General features: G+C 50.5%; 1 protein-coding gene across 1 annotated transcript in view; it reads left to right on the top strand.

Moving 5' to 3' along the window:
- Nucleotides 1-18,635, top strand: part of megf6b (multiple EGF-like-domains 6b) — a 41,200-nt gene extending 22,565 nt beyond the window's left edge. Inside the window, exons 5-34 of the mRNA XM_047026663.1 lie at nucleotides 618-740; nucleotides 927-1,064; nucleotides 1,191-1,313; nucleotides 1,499-1,621; nucleotides 1,814-1,984; nucleotides 2,752-2,883; nucleotides 3,063-3,191; nucleotides 3,666-3,794; nucleotides 4,042-4,176; nucleotides 4,342-4,476; nucleotides 4,672-4,797; nucleotides 5,002-5,133; nucleotides 6,805-6,933; nucleotides 7,239-7,370; nucleotides 7,582-7,710; nucleotides 8,049-8,177; nucleotides 8,386-8,514; nucleotides 8,640-8,768; nucleotides 9,834-9,962; nucleotides 10,651-10,779; nucleotides 11,245-11,373; nucleotides 11,814-11,945; nucleotides 12,316-12,444; nucleotides 12,840-12,968; nucleotides 13,085-13,213; nucleotides 13,510-13,638; nucleotides 14,047-14,175; nucleotides 14,419-14,547; nucleotides 14,718-14,846; nucleotides 16,092-18,635. Of these exons, the coding sequence (XP_046882619.1) occupies nucleotides 618-740; nucleotides 927-1,064; nucleotides 1,191-1,313; nucleotides 1,499-1,621; nucleotides 1,814-1,984; nucleotides 2,752-2,883; nucleotides 3,063-3,191; nucleotides 3,666-3,794; nucleotides 4,042-4,176; nucleotides 4,342-4,476; nucleotides 4,672-4,797; nucleotides 5,002-5,133; nucleotides 6,805-6,933; nucleotides 7,239-7,370; nucleotides 7,582-7,710; nucleotides 8,049-8,177; nucleotides 8,386-8,514; nucleotides 8,640-8,768; nucleotides 9,834-9,962; nucleotides 10,651-10,779; nucleotides 11,245-11,373; nucleotides 11,814-11,945; nucleotides 12,316-12,444; nucleotides 12,840-12,968; nucleotides 13,085-13,213; nucleotides 13,510-13,638; nucleotides 14,047-14,175; nucleotides 14,419-14,547; nucleotides 14,718-14,846; nucleotides 16,092-16,156 (3,860 nt within the window). The 3' untranslated portion in view covers nucleotides 16,157-18,635. The remainder of the gene's footprint in view (nucleotides 1-617; nucleotides 741-926; nucleotides 1,065-1,190; nucleotides 1,314-1,498; nucleotides 1,622-1,813; nucleotides 1,985-2,751; nucleotides 2,884-3,062; nucleotides 3,192-3,665; nucleotides 3,795-4,041; nucleotides 4,177-4,341; nucleotides 4,477-4,671; nucleotides 4,798-5,001; nucleotides 5,134-6,804; nucleotides 6,934-7,238; nucleotides 7,371-7,581; nucleotides 7,711-8,048; nucleotides 8,178-8,385; nucleotides 8,515-8,639; nucleotides 8,769-9,833; nucleotides 9,963-10,650; nucleotides 10,780-11,244; nucleotides 11,374-11,813; nucleotides 11,946-12,315; nucleotides 12,445-12,839; nucleotides 12,969-13,084; nucleotides 13,214-13,509; nucleotides 13,639-14,046; nucleotides 14,176-14,418; nucleotides 14,548-14,717; nucleotides 14,847-16,091) is intronic.
- The last annotated feature ends 71 nt before the right edge of the window (nucleotides 18,636-18,706 follow it).

Below are 18,706 nucleotides of genomic sequence, written 5' to 3'. Positions count from 1 at the left end.
TGGGTATAATGACTGGGTCATAGTCATTGTCAGTGTGTCCACTGAAGGAATGATTGGCAGTAATAGTGATAGACGTGGTGATAGTTATAAACACAGTAGTAGTCATAGTGATAGACATAGGGGTAGTCATGGTGATTGACATAGCGGTAGTCATAGTGATGGACACAGTCATAGACAGTCGTCACGGCAATAGTGTTAATCCCAATGATAGTCATAGTTACAGATCCAGTTATACTGATAACTGTTCATTAAAACTAAATGTTGTGACAGTACTGTGTTTAACTATGGTGTGTGTGTGTGTATGTGTGTGTGTGTGTGTGTGTGACCTGGTGTGTGTGTGTGTGTGTGTGTGTGTGTGTGACCTGGTGTGTGTGTGTGTGACCTGGTGTGTTTGGGTGTGTGTGTGTGTGACCTGGTGTGTGTGTGTGTGTGACCTGGTGTGTGTGGGTGTGTGTGTGACCTGGTGTGTGTGTGTGTGACCTGGTGTGTGTGTGTGTGTGACCTGGTGTGTGTGGGTGTGTGTGTGACCTGGTGTGTGTGTGTGTGTGTCCTGGTGTGTGTGTGTGTGTGTGTGTGTGTGTGTGTGACCTGGTGTGTGTGGGTGTCTCCTCTCACAGATGTAGATGAGTGTGAGGTGGAGCAGGCTAACTGTGCTCATGGCTGCCACAACACTCTGGGCTCCTTCGCCTGTGTGTGCAACACAGCCTATGAGCTGGGCGCTGACGGGAGACAATGCTACCGTGAGGCTCTGCTCTTCTGCATGTTCTTCTCCCTTCACTTACCTGTTACTCCTGTTACTCTCTGGGGCTTTTTGTGGCCTAAGCTAAAGTTTTCATTGACAGTGATTTTTGATGTCAATGTGTGTGAATGTGCGTATGTGTGTACATGTGTGTGCATGCTTGTGTGCACGTGTGTGTGTGTATCAGGGATTGAGATGGAGATTGTGAACAGCTGTGAGACCAACAACGGGGGCTGCTCCCACCACTGCCAGCACTCCACCAGCGGCCCCGCCTGCTCCTGTAACCATGGTTACCAGCTCCACGACGACCTCAAGACCTGCGTGGGTAAGATCCACTGGCTTCACCAGCTGGGAGACTCAGGGACTGGTACTGAAAATTGTCTTAAGGTGTTGTGTGTGTGAGACTGACTCTGAAAACTGTGTGTGTGTGTGTATCTGCTTTGTTTGGTAGACCTGGATGAGTGTGGGGAGGGCTCTTCGTGCTGTGAGCAGGACTGTACCAACTACCCAGGGGGGTATGAGTGCTACTGTGCTGCGGGCTACCGTCTCAACTCAGACGGCTGCAGCTGTGATGGTACGGTCCAACCTCAGTCAACCACCACTGGTTACATGAGTTTAACCTGGCTTGTGTCCAGGTGATCTTACATGTTTGATCAAGACTATGGATTCATAATATAGTGTTTGTGGGTGCGTGGGTGTGTGTGTATGTTTGTGTGTGTGTGTATGTATGTTTGTGTGTGTTTGTGTGTGTGTGTGCAGATGTAGATGAGTGTCTGGCGGCTAATGGAGGGTGTGATCACACGTGTCAGAACAACGCTGGATCCTTCCAGTGCTTCTGTCGTCGGGGCTTCCGATTGGACGAGGACCGGAGCTCCTGCATCCGTGAGTTCTCACAATAAGCCAATCAGACGAAATGACGCAACATCCTTAGAATAATGAAAAGGGGCAATTCATCCATCTAGATTGTTTTGGTCTGAGTTGTCGGGTTTTGGAGATATGGGCCGATTTAGATATGGGCGATATTTGTTCCCCTCTTTCTCCTTACCTTACTACCTCCTTCCTCCCCCTCCCCAGCTCTGGAGGACACAGTGGAGGCCCTGTCCAGCGGGGGCGCCATAGAGCTGCCCCTGCCCAGGCCCCAGCTCACCCTGCTGCAGGAGCACAGCCAGGCCCTGGAGCGCTACGACGACTACGAGGACGACGAGGGAGAGCTGCTGGCCGAGAGCACGCTGCAAGAGAAGTTTGGTCCGTGGTTCTGCTATACGCGCGCTTTGTAACCCTTTGCACACTTACGCACAAGTACTCGCATGCACTACTACGCGGCACATGTGGGAAACAGTTTGGTCCTCTTCCACCCCCTCCTTCTCTACCTCCTCTATCTCTTCCCCATACTCCCCCTCCTCCTCCTCCTCCCCTTCCTCCTCCTCCACATCCACTCGCTCCTCCTCCTCCCCCTCCCTGTTTGTAGTGCAGTGCAGTGGAGGGTGCTGCATGCAGGGGACTGTGGCTGAGAGCCAGCCAGGCTGGTTAGTGATGCCCAGATGGCTCCAGCTTTATTAGGCCTCAACACCAGCACACCTGGGGAGTGTCTGCCAGCGGCCTGGCCAAGCTCAGGCCTGGCTTCCTGGCTGCGTAATCACTAACAGACACCGTACATACCTCCGCATCCTCCCTACCGCTGTCTCCCTCCCTGCTGCTGTCTCACTCCTTGACTGTATTCCTCTCCTGAATAGTCTCACTCTTAACTAACTCTGGAACTACCTTACTCTCTACAACTGTCTCACTCACTCTGTTTTACTATCGAGAGCCGTCTCCGTCTCTTGAGCTGTCGCACCCTCTACAGCGAGGCGAGGTTGAGAAAGCTGAAACCTCGACCATCTGTATCTGTTCTCCACTACACTACTACACAACGACTGTGGCAGCCAAGACGCTGAATGATACAATTAGATCTTGTTTGCAGATGTGAATACATAGAATAGTTATTGTTACTAATCTCCTTGTGACGTTTGCAGTGTGTGTGAACGACACGTTTGGCCATGACTGCAGTGTGTCGTGTCAGGACTGCACCAACGGGGGGCGCTGTGGCCCGGAGAGGGACGGCTGTGTCTGCCCCGATGGCTGGAGTGGGCTCATCTGCAACCAGAGTGAGGGCACACACACACCTCTGTACACACACACACACTCACATACACACACTTATACACATGTACGTACACACAATTCTGTACACACACACACCTACACATTTCATGCACACTGACACCCACACACACATGCTCTCTCCAAGCATGCCCAGCCCTCGTGTGTGTGTGCCTGTGTGCAGCTTGTTCAGAGGGATTCTTCGGTAAGAACTGCTCCTTCCGCTGCAAGTGTAAGAACGGGGCCACCTGTGAGCCCGTCAGCGGGAGCTGTCGCTGCCCGCCTGGCGTCAGCGGAGACCTCTGCCAGGACGGTGAGTCACTCTCTCTGCCTGGGACAAATACACCTTCAAATATTTTCAAATACTTCAAATCTATTGTTGACATGTATTTGGCCTACAATATGCATTTAGTCCACTGAAGGCCTGAATAACAGCCAGTCATTCAACATAGCTGGGTGTGCAGCACAGATTGTTGCATTTCTGTTTGTGGTGAGATCGCAGTGCGGGTGTGGGTTGTGTTTGAAGTGGGATGTTGTTGCTCTGTGTCTGGTGAAAATAAATGCCATTCCTTGGCAGTAACCACTAAAATACCATTCAAATCAAGCAATTCTGCTCCTTGATTATCTGTATTATTTGAGTGGCACTTTGGATAAAATTGTCGGCTAGATGAATAAAATGTCAAACATCAGTGTGTATGGTGAGCGAGTGTGTCTGAGATCTGTGCCAGTGTGTGGTGTTATAGGATGTCTAAAGGGTGTGTGTGTGTGTGTGTGTGTGGTGTTGCAGGATGTCCTAAGGGCCTGTATGGGAAGCAGTGTAATAAGAAGTGTAACTGTGCCAACAACGGGCGCTGCCACCGCACCTACGGAGCCTGTCTGTGTGACCCTGGACTCTACGGGCGCTTCTGCCACCTGCGTAAGTCCTGCCCATGTCACCTTTCACCCCTCACCCCTCACTTCTCGCCTCTCACCTCTCACCTCTTTCCTCTCTTATCGTGCCTCACCTTTCTCCTAGTATAGTACCAGTTATTTTTGATCATTTACGTGGACATTTCTCTCATGTCTCATATCCACCCTCTCTCTCTCTCTCTCTCTCTCTCTCTCTCTCTCTCTCTCTCTCTCTCTCTCTCTCTCTCTCTCTCTCTCTCTCTCTCCTGGTCCAGCCTGTCCTAAATGGGCGTTCGGACCGGGCTGCTCCGAGGAGTGTAAGTGTGTCCAGCAGAACACTCTGGAATGTCACCGTCGCAACGGCGCCTGCGTCTGCAAGCCGGGTTACCAAGGCAACACGTGCAAGGAAGGTCAGTGTGCCTGTGTCTGTGCCGTCCACATCATCACTCGTACACAACCCCCGGTCCACCTCAGAGAAGATCTGCTGAAGATCTGCTGCCATCACACTTCACCAGAGTCATGTTCAGTCCCAGTGTGTGAGCTTGTCCATCTTCTGGGCTCTGGTCCTTGTGTAGAGTGTGACCCCGGCACCTACGGAGCAGGCTGTGAGAAGAAGTGCTCATGCCCTCCTGGAGTGTCCTGTGATCACGTGACAGGGAGGTGCCAACGCCACTGCCCTGCTGGTCGTCGTGGAGACAACTGTGACCAAGGTAGGTCCGTGAGGTCCCATCAGGGTGGGAGATGACATACTGCAATGGAAGAATGTAGGGACGGACATGTGGGGAGGAAGTAGTGAAGACTCAAAAGGTTGTTTGTGTGTGTCTGTGTTTGTGTGTGTGTGTGTGTGTGTGTGTGTGTGTGTGTGTGTGTGTGTGTTTGTGCGTGGCTGTGTGTGTGTGTTTCAGACTGTCCCCAGGGCAGGTTTGGAGAGGGCTGTGTCCAGGCCTGTACATGTACAGGAGCCCCGTGTGACAGAGTGACAGGACAGTGCCAGTGCCTTGCTGGTGCTAGAGGAACACAGTGTGAGAACGGTAAGAACACCAGAATGATACTGTGTTGTGATGATGATGATGATGATGAGTATGATGAGGATGAGGATGATGATGTCAGCAATGATTAGAATGTTAACAAGAATAATGATGATATCAATGATGATGAGGATGATGATGAGGATGAGGAGGATGATGATGATGATGATGATAATGATGATGACTGTCTCTCTCTCTGTGTTCCAGTGTGTGTGGAGGGCTGGTGGGGTGCAGGCTGCAGGGAGGTCTGTCCCCTGTGTGAGAACGGAGGAGTGTGTGACAAACACAACGGGACCTGCCTGTGTCCTCCTGGCTACATGGGCAAGCTGTGCCAGAATGGTCAGTACCTTCCACTGATCATGCCACCAATGGGATGATCAGGGTCCTAACATGCAGGTCGATGGGCACAATATTGGCATATTATACAAAGCCCTCTGTCATATTTATTGTATAAGGGGCTACATAAATACAGTTTGATTGATAGACATGACACATTTGTCATGACTATTGTGACATCACATGCAGTAGTGTGCAGTCAGTATCCAGAGAAATAGGCAGACAGACAGACAGACAGACAGACGGAGGGAGGTGCTAAGGATGGACGAACAGCTCTTTGTTATTGGTTGAGGGTTGTTAAGCCGCCTGGTCGGCTAGCTCCACCTCACACCCAGCCCACCAGGCCCCTCACCACCCAGCCCCCCAGGCCCCTCACCACCCAGCCCCCCAGGCCCCTCACACCCAGCCCCCGAGGCCCCCCAGGCCCCTCACACCCAGCCCCCCAGGCCCCTCACACCCAGCCCCCGAGGCCCCCCAGGCCCCTCACACCCAGCCCCCCAGGCCCCTCACACCCAGCCCCCGAGGCCCCCCAGGCCCCTCACACCCAGCCCCCCAGGCCCCTCACCACCCAGCCCACCAGGCCCCTCACCACCCAGCCCCCCAGGCCCCTCACCACCCAGCCCCCCAAGCCCCTCACACCCAGCCCCCCAGGACCCTCACCACCCAGCCCCCCAGGCCCCTCACACCCAGCCCCCGAGGCCCCCCAGGCCCCTCACACCCAGCCCCCCAGGCTCCTCACCACCCAGGCCCCTCACCACCCAGCCCCCCAGGCCCCTCACCACCCAGCCCCCCAGGCTCCTCACCACCCAGGCCCCTCACCACCCAGCCCCCCAGGCCCCTCACCACCAAGCCCCCCAGGCTCCTCACCACCCAGGCCCCTCACCACCCAGCCCCCCAGGCCCCTCACCACCCAGCCCCCCAGGCTCCTCACCACCCAGGCCCCTCACCACCCAGCCCCCCAGGCCCCTCACACCCAGCCCCCCAGGCCCCTCACCACCCAGCCCCCCAGGCCCCTCACCACCCAGCCCCCCAGGCCCCTCACCACCCAGCCCCCCAGGACCCTCACCACCCAGCCCCCCAGGCCCCTCACCACCCAGCCCCCCAGGACCCTCACCACCCAGCCCCCCAGGCCCCTCACCACCCAGCCCCCCAGGACCCTCACCACCCAGCCCCCCAGGCCCCTCACCACCCATCCCCCCAGGCCCCTCACACACAGTCCTATTCACACACACTTTCATAGTTAAGAGTAAATGTTATTTCAGTTTCGAAAACAACTGTCTCTCATAGGAATAAGTGGCAGATCACTTCAGCTTGGGTCACGGGAACTAACTGTGCTGAGTGTCTCAGTTGTGTCCGCACAGTGTGGTATATGGAGTGTGTGGTGTGTTAGTGACAGACTGTTCACGTCAGGTTGGTCTGGTTGGAAAGGAGCCATCTCAGCATGTGTGTTCTTTATAAAACATTATTTGTGTGTGTGTGTGTGCGTGTGTGAGCTCCAGCTTGCCCAACAGAACAATGTGCCCTGTATGTGTGAACGGTATGTATTTTAGTATGACATCATATGAAAATGAAAAATGGTATTATTTCAAAGAGCATGTGTGCTCCTGTGTGTGTGTGTGTGTGTGTGTTTTCATGTGTGTCTTTATGCCCTGCACGTGTGTGTGTCCTCTCCAGCTTGCCCGACGGGACGTTTCGGCGCGGGCTGCCAGCTGAAGTGTGTGTGTGAGAACAAGGCCATGTGCCACCCTGTGACTGGACGCTGTGCCTGTGCCCCTGGCTGGACCGGGCACAGCTGCAGGAGAGGTAGAGCTGGAAGAACTACACACACACAGACTATAAGCATAGACTCTTGTCGTTGGCATATCTACATTCCGATCAATTTAGTGTTATATCGACATGTGCATTCAGCAATACTTTGTCTTAGATTGTAACTCCAATAGAGGTTGGCTCTTAGATGTCTGCTCTGTGCAGCGTTCAGGAGATGAGAGGGACGACCACGCTATGAGAAAGGATTCCATTCATTTCCGAAACTAGCTGGAAATGAACTTCCAGAGTTTGAGTGTGGTGGTCAGCATGTCTTTCTCCTGTTTGGGCTGTTTCCATGGCAGCATGTGATGCGGGCCACTGGGGGGAGGACTGCGGCGAGTCATGTGACTGCAGGAACGGAGACGGGAGCTGTGATGTCATAACGGGACAGTGCAACTGTGAGGCCGGGTACACCGGAACACGCTGCCATCAGAGTAAGTAGGGTGTGTGTGTGGGTGTGTGTGTGTGTGGGTGTGTTTGCGTATGTGTGTGAGTATGTGTGTATGTGTTCTCTGGGTAATTCACTTTTTCTGTCTGTGAATCCCATCATTTGACTAGCATTTGTGTTTAGACATCTAGCCTTGCATGTACAGTATATCACATCAGATGTGTGGTTGTAAATGATGTCACACTTTTCCCTCCCAGAATGCCCGGCAGGGACGTTTGGTCTGGCCTGTCGACACCGTTGCCAGTGTGACAATCAGGGGTCATGTGATCACGTGAGCGGGGCTTGCACTTGCCAGGTGGGCTGGACCGGAACCTTCTGTGAGAAACGTAAGAAGACCTCATTTGACCTTCCTCTGCCTATGGCCTTTTACTGACCCTTTTTGACCTCCTTCATCCTACAATATACTCTCTCTGAGCTAATATAGACAGGAAGCCAGGCTACAGGAATCTCTCCTTATAACGCCACTAACTACAAACATTACCATGCTTGAAAATGGTAACCAGTCTTGGGTTGAACTTCCTTTCCTTCATTCTTTGATTCCTTGCATTCTCAAAGGGGACTTAGTGAGGGGCAATCCTTTTTCAGAGGTTAAACTCCTGTGCAGGTCGTGTGTGTGTTTACGTGTGTTCATGTGTGTTCTCCTGTGTGTGTGTGTGTGTTGCAGCCTGTCCACAGGGATTCTATGGTCTGGACTGCCAGGAGAAGTGTGTGTGTTTGAACGGAGGGAGCTGCAACCACGTCAGCGGAGTGTGTGTGTGCCGCGCCGGGTGGACGGGCCCGCACTGCAACCTGAGTCAGTCTGACATCATCACACACCTCAACACACACAGTTGCAGATGTTATGTTTAGAGCTACATTTGTGATGTTTAAATGTACACAATGTTTACATTCATACTACATATGAGATAGTTACAGTTTACAGATGTAAAGTAGTTTGCAGTTTACATTCCTAATGTACAGGTACATGACTGTGCCATCTGGTCCATGTGTCCTTCTGTCAGCTTGTCTGGCTGGTTTCTACGGAGACGGATGTAATCAAACCTGTGGTTGCCATAACAACGGCAGTTGTCACCCAGCGAGTGGGCAGTGTGTTTGTACGCCAGGCTGGACAGGGCCCAACTGCACACAGGGTGAGAGTGTGTATATGTGTGAGTGTTTATTAGGTGTGTGTGTGTGTGTGATAGAGAGAGTGTGCGTTTGTGTGAACATGTTTCTGTGTGTACAAACCTGTGAACAAGAAAACTCATTTTCCCAGAGTGCCCGGCGGGCTTCCACGGGGCAGACTGTCGCCAGCGTTGCCTGTGCCAGAACGGAGCCACGTGTAACAGAACCAACGGGCTGTGCACTTGTGCCAAGGGCTGGATGGGCACTGCCTGTGAGCTGGGTGAGTCCCTGGGTTAAGTAACCACAAGCTGCCATGGAGCAGAATCTCCCTTTCCAAACAGACCCTCTGGGATTGTCTAAAGGAAGGTTAGGGTAAGTTGTTAGCTTAGCTACCACATATGCTGGTGGTAGAAGAGCATGATATCCTGCCAGGAGTTCAGTAATGTGGACAGGCAGAATAACTTACTAACAACTTCTCCTAGGACTACAGAACAGAGACCATGTTCAACAGTGGCCTGTGTATTTTTTTTTTTTTTTACAGGTTTTTACTCATTGGCAAGTCCTATGTTTTTGGGGGATTTGGACTGCTGTTTTCTAGCAGTTTGCGTGTGTGTGTGTGTGTGTGTTTGTGCAAAGATGGTGGGAGGCTACTTGCTTCAGAGTCTCCTGTCTGCCTGGCTACAGCTCACTCCATACCTCACAGGACCTGTCCTCTTCCCTCACTCTCTCCTTCCTGCCTCTCTCCCTCCCTTCTCACCCCACATTTCACTCTCCCTTCGTCCCTGCCTCCCTCAGGGCTTGTCCAACACACATACTATATACACATCACCACCCTGCAGCTCCACACAGCCCCCTCTCCACTCCAAGGTTCCTGCAATAGGAAACCTCTAATCCTGCTGCTGGGGCTGTTGGTTTCTCCACTTAGTAGCTACATCATCACCTCTGAGTGCCAGCCAGCCAGCTAGGCAGCCATCCAGCCAGCCAGACCGCCGGCTCCAGTAGGAAGCCAGCCAGCCAGCCTGTCAGGCAGCCCCAGCCTGCCACCCATCCAGTTTGTCAGTTGCACTGTACTGTATGTCTGGCACCCGGGTCAAACCACAGCTTCTGGATGAGCCTCAGCTCCCCTCAGCAGGAATCTCATCCAGGCCTGAGTATTTCCATGTCGATGAGGATGTGGTTCCTCCGCGCTGACGTGTGGTCTCTCTGTCTCTCTGTCTCACTGCCACATCTGACTGACAGACATGAGAGGAGGCTCACTGGGTCAATGTGTTTGTACCTACTGTGGCCCCCGCATGCACAAACCTTGGATAAATAGATTACGTATGTGTGTGTGTGTGTGTTCCAGAGTGTGTTCCGGGTCGGTTCGGGGAGGACTGCCAGCAGCAGTGTGTGTGTGACAATGGAGGCCTGTGTGACAGACAGACAGGCCAGTGCAACTGTGGTCCTGGCTGGACTGGAGAGCACTGTGAGAAAGGTAAGACTGGGTAGGGGGGCCTGTGTCTGTGTGTGTTTATCTCTCCCTGTCTCCCCCAGCCTTCCCTAGTCTCTCCTAGTCTCCCCCAGCCTCCCCTAGTCTATTTCACCCCCAGTCTCTCCCAGTCTCTCCCAGTCTCCCCCAGCCACCCCTAGTCTCTGTCTCCCCCAGTATCTCCTAGTCTCTCCTAGTCTCTCCCAGTCTCCCCCAGTCTCCCCCAGTATCTCCTAGTCTCTCCCAGTCTCCCCCAGTCTCTCCCAGTCTCCCCCAGTCTCCCCCAGTCTCCCCCAGTCTCTCCCAGTCTCCCCCAGTCTCCCCCAGTCTCTCCTAGTCTCTCCCATTCTCCCCCAGTCTCCCCCAGTCTCTCCTAGTCTCTCCCAGTCTCCCCCAGTCTCCCCCAGTCTCCCCCAGTCTCTCCCAGTCTCCCCCAGTCTCCCCCAGTCTCTCCTAGTCTCTCCCATTCTCCCCCAGTCTCCCCCAGTCTCTCCTAGTCTCTCCCAGTCTCCCCCAGTCTCCCCCAGTCTCTCCTAGTCTCTCCCAGTCTCCCCCAGTCTCCCCCAGTCTCTCCTAGTCTCTCCCATTCTCCCCCAGTCTCCCCCAGTCTCTCCTAGTCTCTCCCATTCTCCCCCAGTCTCCCCCAGTCTCTCCTAGTCTCTCCCAGTCTCATCCCCTCCCTCCTCCCCCACAGTGTGTGGCCTGGGCCTGTTTGGAGCCGGCTGTGAGGAGAGGTGTCAGTGTAACCATGGGGACTCCTGTCACCACGTGACTGGAGACTGCCACTGCTCTCCTGGATGGAGGGGACCCCGCTGTGACAAAGGTAGCTGTCATTGTTCTGGACTCTACTGAGCTTAGATCTAAGCTACTGTACTGTACTGTGTGCATCTACTCTCCTCTGCTCCTATGGACCCTGCATTCATCCATGCAAGTCACTGGTGTTCTCAGACAGACCACTGTGTTGCTTCAGTTCATTGTTGTTTCTGCTCGTTTCTACTTTCCACTGTAAACCCCAAATCCATTCAGAATCCTCCTAGCTTTTGTGGAAACAAATTACATCCAACTATTTACGTAACCTAAACAATTTGTTCAAGTGAATAGTGATTCCTCAAATCGATTACGTTTAATCCAAATCGTTTTTAATGATTTACTTAAGAGATTAGATCACTTAAATAATTCGATGTCATCAGTTCCAACAAAAAGTTTTGAGTCAAAGTGTCATTCCAGAATGGTCTAATGTGACAGTGACTGATGTTCATGAACCCCCCCTCCCCCCCCCCCCCCCCAGCCTGTCTGCCGGGCAGCTACGGCCAGGGCTGTGGGCTGAGCTGCCTCTGCCCCCAGGGCTCCTCCTGCCACCACGTCTCTGGGGAGTGTGGCTGCCCCCCCGGCCTCACGGGGAACGGCTGTGAGCAGGGTGAGTATCCACAGCCACACCTGATCTTCCAAGGCCACAGCCTGGTCTCACCATCACATCTCTCTATACAAGCACCCCCACAGCACCCCCACGTATGTCGTTCACTTTGATCACGAGTATCACCTCCCGATGATGTCGCCTCAACCCTCAAGCTGGGTTTAGGAGAGAAGTGTGCCATTTTGCTAGATAAACTGTACCCATCCTATGCTTAGATTCCCCCCCCCCCCCCCCCCCCCTTTGAACTGGCGCTGAGGACATCTGGAACAGGGCCTTCCGCACAGCTGGATGTCAGATCTGGAGATGGTTTCCAATTCTTTATACATGGAGGCTGTAGCTAATCTTATTTACATATCTTTGTGTGTGTGTGTGTGTGTGTGTGTGTGTGTGTGTGGGTGGGTGTGTGTGTCTGTGTGTGTGTGTGTGTGTGACTGTGTCCTCAGGCTGTCTGCCAGGGACGTTTGGACTCAACTGTAACCAGGTGTGCCAGTGCTCTGAGACAAACCAACACTGCCACCCTGTGACTGGGTTGTGTTACTGCGCCCCAGGGTTTCATGGGCCGCGATGTGACCAGAGTACGTAGCAAACACTCAGGGCCCTCTTCTACTTGAAACACTCTTCTACTGCTAGTGTTTGTCCACAAAGTTTCTCATTTTAGCAGTCCGTTTTTATCTCGTCAAGGTGTTTGACGATGTTTACTTTCTTTTAGTTAATTAATCGATCAAATTCAATTGAATTGAATACAAAAATGATATCTCTCTTAGTCTTCACTGATGGTCCCTGATCAGTAAATGCCTCTATTCATCCATAGTCTCCCCTCACTAAAGGTCTCTCCTCCTTCAAGGTCTGTCTTCACTGAGTCTCTCCTCATTTGTGGTGTGTGTGTGTCTGTGTGTGTTTGGATGTGCACGTGTGTGTGTGTTTGTACGTGTGTGTGCTTCACAGAGTGTGCGGCGGGCCATTACGGGCCTAACTGTGAGAGGAGGTGTCAGTGTCTAAACAGGGCCAAGTGCTCCGCCTCCACTGGCTCTTGTGACTGCCCACCTGGATTCATAGGGGCACACTGCAACATCAGTGAGTTCACCTTCATCACCTCATCTGCAACCCAGTATCTCCATCATTCTAACCTTCCAGACGTAGTTTGGGCCAACTAGTGCAGTGCCGGTTGACGGTGAACAGGGTTATATATATTTCTTGCAAGACCCTTGGCTCCATTACTTAATGCAGCTCAACATGGCAGTGGATGTATATATTTATATTTATTTGTCGCTGCTTCAAACAACTTCACGCACAGTGGTTCTCGAGATACTGGAGACACAGATAGACAGACACACACAGAGATTCCTGCCTTTAAAGTAGGAAACCAGCGTCACATCTCAGCTGTCTACAGACAGTAGTCAGGCATTGCAATAACCTTACTGTATTGAGTATGGTAAATGTTCAAATGTGTGTGTGTGTGTGTGCACCAGCTTGCCCAGCGGGTCGGTATGGTCTGGACTGTGCCAGGGTGGCGCTGTGTGGAGAGGGGGCGCAGAATGACCCCGTCTCAGGCAGATGTGTGTGTTGCCCTGGGAGACGGGGAGAGGACTGTGGACATGGTAGGGTTTCAGGAGTTGGTTTGAATTGGAGTGATACTGCTTAGAGCACGTCTTAGCTTGCTGTCCCTTCAAAACATATAGTCGTCAATAATCAATGTTTGTGTGTGTGTGTCCAGGTTGCGCCCCAGGCTGGTTCGGAGCAGACTGCCTCCAGCAGTGTAACTGCAGTAACGGGGGGGTGTGTGACGCTGTGTCTGGTAACTGTACCTGTGGCCTTGGCTGGACAGGACCTCGCTGTGACACAGGTGAGAGAGCACAGCTACTCTGGAACTGGAGAGTCGAGGGCCACAGTTGGTCTAGAACATGAATTTGTGTTTATTCAAATGTCTGCCTTGGTTTTGTTGTTGTGACTGTAGAATGTTTCTGTTTGTCTAACCTGTAAACTGCTGAAGAAGTTAACAGTGTGTGGAATGGAATGTCGTTTTATCACTCATGACCAATTGAATCTGTGTGTGTGTGTGTGTGTCTGTGTGTGTGTGTGTGTGTCTCTGTGTGTGTGTGTGTGTGTGTCTCTGTGTGTGTGTGTGTGTGTGTGTGTCAGAGTGCTCTGCTGGAAGGTTTGGTGCTGACTGCCAGCTGAGCTGTGAGTGTCAGAATAACAGCACCTGTGACAGGGTGACAGGAACCTGCCAGTGTGGCCCAGGGTACTACGGACGCCAGTGTGAGCATGGTGAGGCTTCAGTACACACACACACACAGAGACACACACAGACACACACACAGAGACACACTCACACACACACACACACACACACACACAGAGACACAGTCACACACACACACACATAGACACACACACACACACAGACACACAGAGACACACACACACACACAGAGACACACACACAGACAGACACACTCAGACATGTTCACACACCCAGACATAGAAATGCACACACACACACACACACACAAGTACACACAGAAATGCTCACACAACCCACACAGTCCAATCTACACACAGAATGATACAATACAAACACATCAGCATACACCAGCCGAAACAACCGCATCCAGTGTCCATTCAGGGTGGTGGCACCAGCCTAAGGTAAGCCGTGCCCTTCCCTCTCCTCTCCAGAGTGCCCCCCAGGTCTCCACGGCCCGCTGTGCCAGCTCCAGTGTGACTGTGTGAACGCAGCGTCCTGCCAGCCCTCCTCTGGCCAGTGTATCTGCCCGCCTGGATACCATGGAGCCCGCTGTCAGAGAGGTGAGCTGGACACTAGCGTTCGTTTAGCCTAGCCTAGCTATGGAGGCGAACAGGCCACTACAATTATGTTAGCCTAGTCTGGCCACATAGATAAGCAGGCCACTAACATCCAGAGTTAGCCCAGCCTAGCCTGGCCTCTGATCAAACTGTATGTTTTGCAACATAACACCACAGGTTTATTAAATATTGTATCCAATATTGTACCCCTCCTTATCCATCTCTACCCCCTCCCCCTCCTCTCAGAGTGTGAGCAGGGCACGTTTGGCCAGGGGTGTGCAGGAGTCTGTGACTGCGAGGAGGACGTGCCCTGCGACCCCTTGACTGGCAGGTGTCTGTGCTCCTCAGGGAAGACAGGTGCCAGGTGTGACACCGGTAAGACTGACTGGGTGCAGCGCCTCTTAACCTGTGTACATAGTTAAACAGACTATAGTCTTACCACTCTCTGTGTGTGTATATGGTTTGTTGTGCTTGGTTCTGTGTGTGTGTGTGTATATGGGTTGTTGTGTCTGGTTCTGTGTGTGTGTGTGTGTGTGTGCGATCAGACTGCAAAGCAAACCGCTACGGGCCAGACTGCACAGAGAGCTGTGAGTGTGACAACAGGGCCCAGTGTGACCAGCGCAACGGCCGGTGTACCTGTCTTAACGGCTGGATAGGACTCACCTGTCAGGAAGGTAATGTCACTCACACACACACTTCCAACAGGGATGCTAGGTGACAAGCCCGGAGACACGGGCGCCGATACCGTGGGTGCTCCGGAGCTCGAGCACCCACGTGTGCCAGACTGCCAGTAGGCTACATTCAGTAGGGGTGGGAATCTTTTGGTACCTCACAATTCGAATCGATTCTTGGGGTCAGGATTCGATTAAAAATTGATTTGTCATCAAATTTCAATTTAATATGTGCTTACATATAAACGGGATCCCCCTTCTATACTTAGAAATAACATATTACTTATATGATATCAGTTAAATTAATTATCAATTCAAAACAAATCATGTGTATCAATTTTTTCCTCCACCCTTAATATTCAGTAGCCTACTTTACAGCTTTATTATCAATTAATAGGCGTGTGTTCGTGTGGGCCCCCATGGAGGAAAACATAAATCGGCACCGATGCCCGGAGAGACGGAGTGACTGGAAGTGACCTGACAAAAACGCATAATCTGCAGATTTAAACACCTCCACTTTTTTACCCATAAATGTTTTTGCTGACACTGGGTTCGGTCGGGAAACTGGATTGAGCAGACATGATGACTCGACGCTTCCCCCCCCACAGGTTCCTTCTCAGGAAGTTGTTCGTCTCTAATGAGTCTCTCCCGTGGAGACCAGGGTAACATGACTAGGAAATAGCCTCAATCTTTACTATTACACTGAGTAGGTTTTTAGGCACACATACTCAGCTCTTTTTTTCTGCCTGATGATACATGGGGGGTGTGCTTGAAGCCATGGCATCTGGTGACATTTATTTAACGACATCACCTCCAAACTCATTTTTTCAATTAATATAAAATGTCCATAATGTTCAAATATTGGAGGAAAAAAACGTTTTCATGGGGTGAACTTACATTTTCACGTTACTAACGGACAAACACACAACTGAATTGCAGTATCTTAAAAAAAATATATTTTTTATTGATGAAGATTGCATAGATTCAAATCTGTAAAAAAATAAATATACAAAACACTTGTGGCTTTTTTGTTTAAAGGTAAGGTTAAAGTCATATTGCTACCTACATAGCTAGCTAAAAGGGGTGAAAGGGATTCAAACCCAAGCCCATGCAGTGAGGCCTTAGCTAACATGGTACACACACTTAACCAGTGAGTTACCAAGGCCCCAATACAAAATAAAAGACCAATCCAAATGTTTCCATATATTTATAATGTTGTTGTAATTAGTTATCCTTTCGTCTCCTCAGGTGGATCCCCACGCCTCACCAACAGAAGCAGGAGAGACGACCCACATCAAGACAATGTTTTATAGCGCCCCCTCCTGGCCAGAAGCTGCAACACACCCTACCAACCAGCCTCCCAGGAACAGAGGGCAGCACCACTGACTTGACTGAATGGAGTCGACAGAATGAAAGGAGAACGTGGAGGAGATTCAGACAGACTGGGCCCAGACCCAGCTGTGGACCAGGACGCTCTCAATGGCCAGTGTGGCTGCACGGCACGCACACACGGAGAAGTTCGACTCTCTGCTGAGAAATGCACACACTCCGTGCTTGTTCTGATATGGGCACTGATTTTATATATGTGTATGTGTGTGTGTGTGCTCTCTGAATCGTGCAGGGGCTAGTGTTTGTGCTCATGTATGTACAATACTGTGTGTGTGTATGTGTGTGTGTGTGTGTTCTTCTCTAGTGAGAGCCTAAGAAACATCCAGAGTTCCTTTCAGATTTCGGAGTTCTGCTTTGCTGAGGATCTGTTACATTTGTTCGGTAAACCATCTTATTAATTGTTTATGCTAATGTTTTGTACATTTTTGTTTGCCATCTCTCATTACTTAATTCATATGTGGTGTTCCTAGATTGCAGTATATCCATTGTATAGAGATAAATTATAATGAAAGCCAGAGAGCTATTGCTGGATGTGATACCACAGTTTCATCAACCAAGCCACCAAACATGGCCCATGTTGCGATTATGACCTCACAAAAGTGCATTCATAATTAAGGTGTAGCTATGTACTCTACAGTACTATGACCTCACAGATGTGCACCAATAACTAAGGTGCAGGCAAAGAACTTACTCTTTGGTGTAGGTATGTACTGTACAGATGACCTCACGGATGTGCATTAATAACTAAAGTCTGGTTATGTACTGTATTATGACCTCACAGAAGTGCATTATTAACTAAAGTTTATTGTAAATGAATGCCATGAAGTTGCGTTTGCCCGTCAATGTATGAAGTGATATGCTATAAAATGTTGGTGCTACGGTTTCTATTTAACCCCCTGTGCTGTGGTGTTACTCATGGGACTAGGCTGGCCTCATAGCCGTCGCTATGGTAGAGGTAGTTCCTGTGCTCTGGTCATGCCTGTGTGCTGAAGGTAACTCTGCCACCCAGCTCCACAGGGAGCCGTGTGGACGGCTTGTCTTCTTGAAGCTGATGTTGTCCCGTGTGCTGGCTTCCCCTCCTGAAGGAGACCTTCATGGTGTTCCAAAAGCGTGTCATGGTTATGTATCCGTAGCTGTTGAAGGGGGCACGTCGGGTGTGATTGCCCACACACACACACCATTACAACAGGATCTGAGGAGACAGGTGCCCACCCAGTTCAAGGTCACCCCTCTTTCAGAACATCCTGTGTGCGTAGTGCTATTAAGTGGGAGGGTAGCTTTAGCTCCGTAGTAAAGACTGGAGATCAAGAGGTTCCAATTGCCCACTTGTGTACATCACTGAATAAAATCACCTACTAAATGAATACATAACATTATATGTTATGTTACATAACATTAAGTGTTCTATATTGAAATCCGATAAAGTCTATCATATGAAGATGAAAGCTATCATGGACCGTGGAGGGTCATGATGTTGCAGCTGTGCAGATCTCATTCACAGAAGCAGCCGTTTCAGTTTGTGCATCCTAAACCAAATAGGACCCACAGCTCTCCTGCCAAGCAGAGAAGGGAGTGGACAACACAAAGACAGAGACACAGGAAATTGTTATATATCATTTTTTTTTAATGTTGTTCGTTGTCATTTCATTAAAGACCAAAGCTGTACATTTTGTCTAAATTTGGATTCAAGCACAGTGCAGTTAGCAATGCCTGCAAACGAAAAGAAAACCAGAAAGAAAAAGGCAGAGGTGATCACGACCATAAATATATACAAAGTTCAAACTATGTACAAACAGAAGATGTCTCTCTCTCTCAGGATAGCTCCATTTCTAATGAGGGACTCCATCTTCTACTCGCAGCATTCATGGTAACTAACAACGCTTTATTTTCAGAGTCAATCTCTCCTTACATTGATACAGTATGAAGAGGGGAAAAGATTCAAACCCCATCTCCCCTCACCTCTTTTATCTACCTACATTTAACATTAAAGGCTCCAACATGACAAATCTGTTTTCAGCTGGCTTGTTCCATGAGAATGGGGAGTTATATTATTACCTATACCAGGTGGGTTGAGTTTCTGATAGGTCGATTCAAAGCTACAGTAATGGATGACTGTCTAACAGCTGGCAGGATTGTACAATCCTTTAAGAACGTCATTTTAAGATGACATTCTTTAACTCTACATCCATTTGTTGTTTTTGATATGTTGGTCAAGTTGTTAGTACTAAGAGGGGCACCACAGATATATAACTGAGTTTAGCTCTACACTGGTCAGGGTAACTGTGACTAGGCCTTTACTGGTCCAGGTTAGTGGGACAAAGTCTACACTGGTCTGGGACGCTGGTATTTGGTGTACATCAGTCTAAGTGACTGGGACTAGATGTATACTGGTCCATGTTACTAGGACTACGTCTATACTGGTCTTGGATACTGGGACTAAGTTGATAATATGGTCTGATTAACTAAGACCATGT

Source organism: Hypomesus transpacificus, chromosome 9 (assembly GCF_021917145.1).
Source record: "Hypomesus transpacificus isolate Combined female chromosome 9, fHypTra1, whole genome shotgun sequence".
In the NCBI taxonomy this organism is placed as follows: Eukaryota; Metazoa; Chordata; class Actinopteri; order Osmeriformes; family Osmeridae; genus Hypomesus; species Hypomesus transpacificus.
Note: the sequence above shows the minus strand (reverse complement) of the source record. Positions and strands in the feature narration are given on the sequence as shown.